Below are 10,000 nucleotides of genomic sequence, written 5' to 3'. Positions count from 1 at the left end.
CTCTCTCTCTCTCTCTCTCTCTGTATATATACATATATATATATATATATATATATATATATATATATATATATATATATATATATATATATATATATATATATATATATATATATCTGTGTGTGTGTGTGTGTGTGTGTTTATATATATATGTATATGTACATGTATATATTCATCTATATATAGATTTATATATATACAAACATATATTCATCTATATGCACAACTCCCACCCGAACGAACACGCGAGTCCCAGAAACAGAGAGAGAGCGCGCAGTAGACGAGTGGGAGAGGACCCGAGCGCGAGCAGGAGGGAGGCAACCGGAGGCAACGCTAGAGGGAGAAAACTCTCCAGTCAACAAACATTTATTCTCCGGCTCTCCATCGCTCTCCCAATCACTACACAAATTTCCATTTTCTCCCTCAACGTGCCTCGGAGGATCAATGCCAGAGACTCAGATGTGGCCTCGGGAAGTGCTGTTGAAGGGAGCGTTTTGCTAGACGCGGAGGGACGCTGGCAGGCGAATGCGTACCCAGGAGAAGCCTTGTCTTGGTGTGCGTGGATGGATCTGCATGTCTATACCAATTAGGGATATTTATCCATCGTCTGTCTATCTATCTATCTCTATGGCTGTCTATTTATCTCTGTTTTTCTGGCTGTCTGTCTATTTGTCTACCTTTCTAGCTATCAAGTTATTTATCTGCCTATCTGTCAAACTATCTATCAATAAATCAGTCAATCAGCCTATCTATCTGTCTATATGTATATCTACCTATATATATATCAATCACTCAGTTAATCTATCTATCAGCCTCTCTATCTATCTAACTATCTATCTATCCATCCACCTATCAATCACACCCACAAAATACAAAAGTGTGTTACGATGGCTCCTCCCCACAGGCGGTCGACAACACCTTCGAGCGCCTGAAGGAGGACCTGGATGACGTGCTGAGGTCCCTGCTGGAGGAACCGCCTTCAGAGAACGACAACAACATCACGAAGGCTGTCAAGACGCTGTACTCTGGCTGCATGAACATCGGTGAGTCACTGGCACGGATGCAAACCCGCTACTTGCACTGCAACTGCGCTTTCACTCAAATTTCATGCCTCCGATTCACAGTTTTGCATTTCATTCCGGTGAGAGTTTTTGTTATGGTTTGGATTCTCTCTGTGTTTGGACTGCGTCTAAGTGCAGCCAAACACACACACACACCACACACACACACACACACACACACACACACACACACACACACACACACACACACACACACACACACACACACACACACACACACACACACACACACACACTCACTCACTCACTCACTCACTCACGCAAACTCACACTCATACTCATATACATATGTATACATATGTATATATATGCGTGTATATATATATATGTGTGTGTGTGTATACACACACACACACACACACACACACACACTATATATATATATATATATATATATATAATATATGTATGTATATATATATATATATGTATATATATACATATTCACACATATATGTGTATATGTATAATATATATATATATTATATATATATATATATATATATATATAATATATATATATATATATATATATATATATATATATATATATATATATATATATATATAGGCATATGGAAAGAAAAACAGATGGAGAAAGAGACAGACAGACATACAAACAGACAAAGAGACAGAGAGACAGAGAGACAAAGGAAGAGAGAGACGAGAGAAGAAAGCACAACAGAGAGAGCACCTCGAGTCCCCTTCCTTCCGCAGAGAGGATCGAGACCCTTGGAGCCACGCCGCTGCTGGAACTCCTGGACGAGCTGGGCGGGTGGCCCGTGCTGCTGGGCGACGCCTGGAACGGGACCGACTACGACTGGGTGAGGCAGATGGCTCAGCTGAGGAATTACAATAACGACATCCTGATTTCGGAATGGGTCGCCGCTGACATCACTAACTCTTCGAACCACATCATTCAGGTGAGGAGGAAGGTCGACCACGGTGCTTGGTAATGGTTCGGGATTTTCAGTTCTGGATTTAGGGGTTGTGGTTGAGTGTGAGGGATTTTAGGTGATTGAAAAATGGCGTATGTTAGTTAATCAAATTAGGTTCCAATATGCGAAGGTGTAATCTTATTAGTTCTTCTTTGGTATCTGTCAGTTTTATCTTCTTTATTTAGTCTGTAAATATTTGAGTCATTTACCCTAGTATTATCTGAAAGTCAAAGGGAATACAAATAGCCACAGATTAGCTGACACTTCTAAAAGAAAAATCGCAATCTAATCGTACTGGTAAACGGACAATTAAGCAAATCCGCCAACGAAAGCGGAAAAGGGAGACAGACGGGGCAGAAGCTCTAACCCGCCACCCTTCCTCCCGGCGAGCAGCTGGACCAGCCCATGCTAGGCCTCCCGGGCAGAGAATACTTCATCAACCCCGGCGACTTCCAGTACCGCGAAGCCTACCTCAACCTCATGCTCAGCGTCACCGAGATCCTGGGAGCCTCCGTCGACGTCGCCCTCAGGGACATGACGGAGGTCCTGCACTTCGAGAAGCAGCTGTCGAGGGTTTGTATTTGGAGGGAAAGGGGGGAGGGTGTGTGTGTGTGTGTGTGTGTGTGTGTGTGTGTGTGTGTGTGTGTGTGTGTGTGTGTGTGTGTGAGAGAGAAGAGAGAGAGAGAGAGAGAGAGAGAGAGAGAGAGAGAGAGAGAGAGAGAGAGAGAGAGAGAGAGAGAGAGAGAGAGAGAGAGAAAGAGAGAGGGGGGGCGTGTAAAGACAATAGACCTACTTATACCTTCATTCATTCACATACATTTGAAATATATGACAAAATATCTAAATAAAATCGCATGACTCCTCAAATCCCCACACCCCTTAACACGAATCCCAAATCATTCCATAAAGTTAATCATGAAATAACACCCCGCCCCCACCCCAACCTCAACCCCCAACCACCACCACCCCAACCTTGAAATAGCCCCCCCTAACCCCCACCCCCCTAACCCCGACCAACAACCCTTCCTTTTACCATTAAACTAAAACCCGCACGTACTTTCCCCTTGTCGAGCGGCGTCGTGCGTGCCCAGAGCGTAATCATTTCACCCGTGAAGGAGAGAGAGAGCGTATGTCCCATAACCCTCTGCTTGTCCAGATTCTCACGGCGGCGGAGGAGCGAAGGAACATGTCGGCCATCCACCGCAAAATGACGCTGGAGGAACTCAGTAACGAAGTCCCGGGGGTAAGGATCTGCAAAGGCTGTTATTAAAAACATTTTTTATCGTGTTTTAATATAAGGGGATTACTTTTGCTCTCTCTTTTTTTTTCTTTATCAACCAATTAGGGATAGAGAGTCTCCCTCTTTACTCAACAATGATTAAAAAGGAAAAAAATAAATGATAATAATTAGGCATTACAAAATAACAAATATTCTGCATTCATCAACCCTAAAACAAGAAAATAATAATAATAATAAAATTACACACCGCAAAGAACAAAAAAAAAAAATAATAATAATAATAAGAAAAAACGATTAGACACGGCAAAACATCGTCCACACACCCAAGACCCACCGAAATCCTCAGCCATTCCCCGATAACACGACGCCCGCTGCCCTTCCCTCCAGATCAGCTGGCAGGACTACATCGACGCCATCGGCTGGAGCAACAACCACACGGAGGAAATCGTGGTGTTCGGCCTCGACTACTTCAAGAAACTCGTCCCGCTCCTCAATGATACCGACAGCAGGTCCGTCGGGAGTTGCTGTCTTTTATCTGCTGTTGATTTCTTTAGCTGTCTTTTTTATGTTTGTTTGTTCTTATTAATTTAGCTGTCTTTTTTTTTATCTGTTTGCCTTTTTTTTGTTGTTGCTGATTATCCTTTTTTATCTGTCTGTTTTTTTTTTTTTTTTTTTTTTTTTTTAGCTGTTTGTCTGTTTCTCTTTTATCTTTATTATTTTTTTAAATCTTTTTTTTTAGCTGTTTTTTTCAGCTGTTTTTTTTCTAGCTGTTTGTCTGTTCGGCTGGGTCTCATTTATGTTTTCTGTGTGTGTGTTTTCTGTCTAGATGTGTGTGTGTGTGTGTGTGTTTGTTTGTCCCCCCCCCCCTCTCTCTCTCTCTCTCTCTCTCTCTCTCTCTCTCTCTCTCTCTCTCTCTCTCTCTCTCTCTCTCTCTCTCTCTCACTTTGTGTGTATGCAAGTATATAGGCATGTATTCTCTGTTATAAATATCTTTCTGGGTGTTCCGGGTCTTGTACATAATCTATAATGACTTGTTAGCGCATTCACTGCTTAAAAACTCTATAACTTGTGAGTATTCATGTTTTTTAAACTAATCTAGCTTCTGCAGTTACAATTAAGGTTACTTTGGTAAAAAAAAAAGAGCTAGGCTGTATTGATGAAAAATAACTATAACACCATAAATAAACACAATGAATGTAAGATAACATATGGCTTTACACAACGCAAGAAAATACTGACTCTTCATTTAGGTGATATAGACATTAGTAACTTTAATTTCACAAAATCATCAACATTAAATAAGAGCTAAAGTTTTTAAGACGGACTTTTAACAAATCGAAAAAAGTGATCAGAAATATGGTTAAAGATATAAGCATATTGTTAACGAAATTCCCTTTCACGCTTTCAAAACGTTTTCCACAGACATATAAAAAAAAAAAAAAAAAAAAAAAAAAAAAAAAAAAAAAATATATAATATATATATATATATATATATATATATATATATATATATATATATATATATATATATATATATAAGTGGTATAGGGCATAGCTTAGCGGACTTATTAACTTAAAGGAACTCACTAATGTTCCGAAGAAAAAAAAAAAAAATACAGAAAAACAGAAATACCAGAAAAACAATCTAACAATAATGTATGATATATTATATACAAATGATTTAAAATGCTAAAAAAAGAAAGAAATTAGTGAACATAGATTATCGTTATTAATTATATAACTCATATTGGATGTTTCTACAGTCTTTGAAATGACCTGATTCTAAATCAATTTTTTTCCGTTTTCCACTTTTCAATTATTTTTTACTGTTTCTTTTCATCCTATAACAAATTATGTCAACCTACTTATTACATATATTTCTTTTATCTCTATTATTATATAACTTCCCATAAGATCTTCTACAGTTTTCTTGTCACTATGGCATAGATTCTCATCCATTTTTTTTCCTCTCTTTTTCCTTCCCTCATCTCTGCTTTTCCCCTTTTCCTTCTCCCTTACTCACCCTCCTTCCCTTCATCTCCCTTTTCTCTCATTCTCCCTTCGTCCTCACCCTTCTCAACATACTTTACAATCTCTCACATCCTTCTTTGATCTCTCCTTCTTCCTACATCTCTCTTCCTCTCTTTATTCCTTTCATATCTCTTTCTTCCCTCTCTTCCTCTCTCCTTTCTCCCTAACTCTCCCGTCTTCCTTTCTCTCCTTCACTCTCTCTCCTCCCTTCTCCCCTTTCACCTACTTCTTCTCCACCCCTTATCTTCCCTCTTCTCTTCTTTCCCCTTCTCTTCCTTTCCCATATCCTCCCTTCCTCCTTCCCCCTCTTTCTCCTCTCTTCCCTTTCCCTCTCTACCCTCACTCTCTCTCCTCCCCTTCTCCTTCCCTCCCCTTTCCCCTCCCCTCCTTCTCCCCTTCCTCCCTTTCCAACTTCTCCCTTCCCTTCCCTCCCTTTCCCTCCCCTTCCCCCCCCCCCTCCTCCCCCTTTCACTTCCCTTTCCTCTCCCCCCTTCCCTTCCCCCTCCCCCTTCTCTCTCTCCCTCCCTTCCCCCTTTCATCCCTTATCTCTCTCTCTCTCCCCACCCCAACAGAACGATCAGCAACTACCTCCTGTGGCGCTTCGTGAAGAACCGGATCAGCAACCTCGGAGACAAATTCACGCGGGTCAAGCAAGACTACATCAAGGTTCTCTTCGGCCGGAAATCCCAGCCTGAGAGGTAAGGGAAGGAATGAGACGGGAGATGAGAGGAGGATGTTGATTCTGATACTGCTAGTGGTATCGATGCTGGTATTGATAGCGTTTATATAGGCAACAGCGAAAGCTCTTTTGTGGAGGGCACCTTGTTGTGTGGATGTGCACTTATGAACAAGATCATACTTAAATGATGATAATATTGATAAATATTACTTACAAATAGAAATATTATTGTACAACACACACACACACACACACACATACATACATACATACACACACACACACACACACACACACACACACACACACACACACACACACACACACACACACACACACACACACACACACACACACACACACACACACACACATATATATATATATATATATTATATATATATATATATATATATATATATATATATATATGTGTGTGTGTGTGTGTGTGTGCGTGTGTGTGTGTGTGTGTGTGTGTGTGTGTGTGTGTGTGTGTGTGTGTTGTGTGTTTGTGTGTGTGTGTGTATACATGCATACATATATACATATATACACATACATACTCATACATACATATGCATGCACACACATATATATATGAAAATATTTGTACATATTGACAAGCAATGGCATAGACATGTATATGCATGCATGAATATTTATATGTCTTCACGCAGGCGAAGGAGAAGATGAGGAGAAACAGGAGGAGGACGGGGGAAAGGAGGAGGTGGAGGAGGATGGGAGGAAAAGGAGGAGGGAGAGGAGGAAAAAAGAAGGAGAAGGGGGAGGAGGAGGAGGAGGAGGAGGAGGAGGAGGAGGAGGAGGAGTGGAGGAGGAGGAGGAGGAGGAGGAGAAGAGGAGAGAGAAGAAGAAGAAGAAAGAGAGAGAGGAGGAGGAGGAGGAAGGAGGAGGAGGAAAAAGAGGAGGAGGAGAGTAGATGGTGAGATAGGAGGAGAGGAGGAAAAGAGGAGAGAAGAAAGACGAGAAAGAGGAAAGAGGAGGAATTGAGATGAGATGAAAGAGAATATGAGCGAATGAGGAAATGCTAAAAGGAAAGAGAATAGTAGAGAGATGAACTACGAGCTTACTATTTTCTATCGAGGCGAATTTGCTCCAGCGACCTTTTAATAAGTATTTAATCAGTAAGCTATCGATCACCTGACAATTACGATCACCAACCTGTCAAACTATCATATTATTGCTATCATCAACGAGTTAATTATCAGAATTAACAGAATCTTCGCTTCGGAAAATACGTATGCATGCATGTATGCATGTATTTATGTATGTACAGTATGTATGTATGTGTGTGTGTATGCATGCATGTATGTATGTATGTACAGTATATATATATATATATATATATATATATATATATATATATATATATATATATATATATATATATATTTATTTATATAGATAGATAGATAGATAGATAGATAGATAGATAGATAGATAGATAGACAGATGTGTATATGTGTGTATGTGTGCAGTATATTTATATAGATATATGTATATATATGTATAGATATATATGTGTGCGTGTGTGTACAGTATATTTTATATATATTATATATATAATATATTATATATATATATAATATATGTATATATATATATATATATATATATATATATATATATATATATATATGTATGTATATATATATGTATGTATGTATGTATGTATGTATGTATGTATGTATAAGTATGTATGTATGTATGTATGTATGTATGTATGTATGTAAGTGCGTAGTCAAGTTCGCATGAAGACCAAAATTATAAACGACTTTTCTGCAAATATAGTTCAAACTGTGAGCCGCACAGACTTTAAATGCAAGTGAAAAGTTAATCACCAAAGTTAGACGAACAAAACCCCCACTTTCTCTAAAATCTTAAACTTCGTTAAACAAGGATAAACTTCACTTCACTTACCGAGTCCAACTCCAGGAAAAAAATCCTCACACTTAACCAGCCAATTAACAAGTGCTTGAAGGCTTTCATCTCGTCACAGGGACTTTATCATATTCAGAATCTATTGGGAAAAATTAAGGTCTATTTGTAAGGTTTTGTGGCTGCTGCTTGGTTCGCTTGTTGGTGATAAATAGAGGGAAATAATTTGGATATATATATATATATATATATATATATATATATATATATATATATATATATATATATATATATATGTTAACTTTATTGATAACTTTAGTGAAGTTTTATATGAAGGTGATTAAGCGCGAAGGTAAATACAAACACACACGTAGAAATATGGACACACACATACATACACACACACACACACACACACACACACACACACACACACACACACACACACACATCACACACACAAACAAACACATAAACAATCACAACCAAGCAACCAAGCAAACACGCAGAGAGACTCCCCCCCCCCCCCACCCAAATGCTCACCTGAACATTCCTCAAAACAGGTGGCGTTCGTGCGTGGAGTATGTCACAGGCAACCTCGGCTACGTGGTCGGCGCCATGTTTGTCCGCCGGTATTTTCCTGAAGCTAGTAAGCATGACGTGAGTACAAGCATGTCTGTTCTATCTGTCGATTTACATTTTTTTTATATGTTTGTCTAAAATTATGAATTATGGAGATAGTAGTGATGATGATAATAATGATGAATATGACTCTACAGGTGTTTTTTTTTCCTCTCTATCTATCTATATGTCTATATTTTGTATAGTTGGTTCTATGAAATGGTAAACCTGAATAATCTGAATGAATCATCGAGTAGCAGAAGTAAACACACACACGTTCATTGAAAGGAATAATAAAAATGAGATAAGCGATGAACTGCAAGAACTTCGGATTTGTTTTTTCCTTAGCCAAAAAAAAAAAAAAGTAAATAGATAAATAAATAAATACAGATAATGATAATAATAACTAATAAAATAATGTCACTTTGTGGAATTCGATCCAAGTTGAATCATTCTTACACCTGAGTTCTTTGTGACAAACGTGGGACAAAAGTATGAAAAAAAAAAAAAATCTACGACGCAAGTACATGATGAATTTCAATGTTATTTTTTCGTCAACTTGAGATAAGTAATAATTCCAATGAAGAGATAACATTCGCGTCAATTAAATCTCTTGTATTGTGAAATCATACTCTTCTGCTTATACGCTTTCGTTATTTTAACACCAGTATTAAAAGCAAAATGTAGATCTTTTCCCCTATATAAATAATGGCACATAATTTATCGATTACCCTCGGCTTCCTATAAGAGAAATAGGAGTCACCTCAATGATCTTAGAAGATGCTGTCAATAATAAAATCTATCATTCTATAATTTTATTTCTTCATTTTCATAATTTCATTTCTACATTAGTTTAGAATTCACCTTCTTTCGCTATAAAAAAAGGGAATCAAAACCGAAGTGATTGCAGTCTAATCTTGAAACGTCAAAAGAGGAGATCGAATCCTTTCTCGTCCGAGTTAATAACGCCTGCGTCCCGCTCGAATGGCGAAAGAATCGTCGTCTCTTCCCGGCTGCTGCCTTTTGCAAGTACGGGAAAGGCGAAGTCAACACGTTTCCCTTTCACGAGTGTTCTGTTATGATGATCTTGACATTTTCAAGCTGCAGCAAATACAGTTTATCGATAATTGGGCACTTGTCCCGCTCTCTTTACATTTGGCATTCGGTTTTCGTAAATATCTTTTAAACATCTTTGTTGAGTATCAGAATGACGGCTTGTATACACGCAAACACAAGAATGCACAACTCTTACATAAAATTATTATGTAACTTTCAGAATTATTGTTCTCTATTAACCTTAGGCATACTTACAGACACTCATCCAAGTGTAAATTCACATAAACCCTTCGTTATCACCACAAATAAAAGAAAATAAGGAGAATTAAAAGTGAAGGATAACAGACAAAATAACACTCTTCTTCTTTTTTCCCGCAGACGGATGAGATGATTTCCCTCATCCGATTCTCCTTCAAAATGGCGGTAAAGGAAGCCTTGTGGATGGATCCGGACACGC

The 10,000-nt window shown here is 38.4% G+C and overlaps 1 protein-coding gene across 2 annotated transcripts in view; it reads left to right on the top strand.

The window, feature by feature from the left end:
• LOC119574499 overlaps positions 1-10,000 on the top strand; it is a 113,635-nt gene that overhangs the window by 92,243 nt on the left and 11,392 nt on the right. For both annotated transcript variants that reach the window (XR_005228874.1, XM_037921752.1), the window contains exons 6-13: positions 905-1,043; positions 1,800-2,005; positions 2,414-2,593; positions 3,177-3,263; positions 3,648-3,769; positions 5,864-5,989; positions 8,430-8,526; positions 9,922-10,000. The exon at positions 9,922-10,000 is cut by the window's right edge and continues 98 nt beyond it. Coding sequence is in view for 1 of the 2 variants with exons in the window: in XM_037921752.1 (XP_037777680.1) it covers positions 905-1,043; positions 1,800-2,005; positions 2,414-2,593; positions 3,177-3,263; positions 3,648-3,769; positions 5,864-5,989; positions 8,430-8,526; positions 9,922-10,000 (1,036 nt within the window). In the remaining variant the exon portion in view is untranslated. The remainder of the gene's footprint in view (positions 1-904; positions 1,044-1,799; positions 2,006-2,413; positions 2,594-3,176; positions 3,264-3,647; positions 3,770-5,863; positions 5,990-8,429; positions 8,527-9,921) is intronic.

The sequence above is a fragment of the Penaeus monodon genome, chromosome 6 (genome assembly GCF_015228065.2).
Source record: "Penaeus monodon isolate SGIC_2016 chromosome 6, NSTDA_Pmon_1, whole genome shotgun sequence".
NCBI classification, from domain to species: domain Eukaryota; kingdom Metazoa; phylum Arthropoda; class Malacostraca; order Decapoda; family Penaeidae; genus Penaeus; species Penaeus monodon.
The sequence above is the reverse complement of the archived record's forward strand: the minus strand, read 5'-3'. Positions and strand labels throughout refer to the sequence as shown.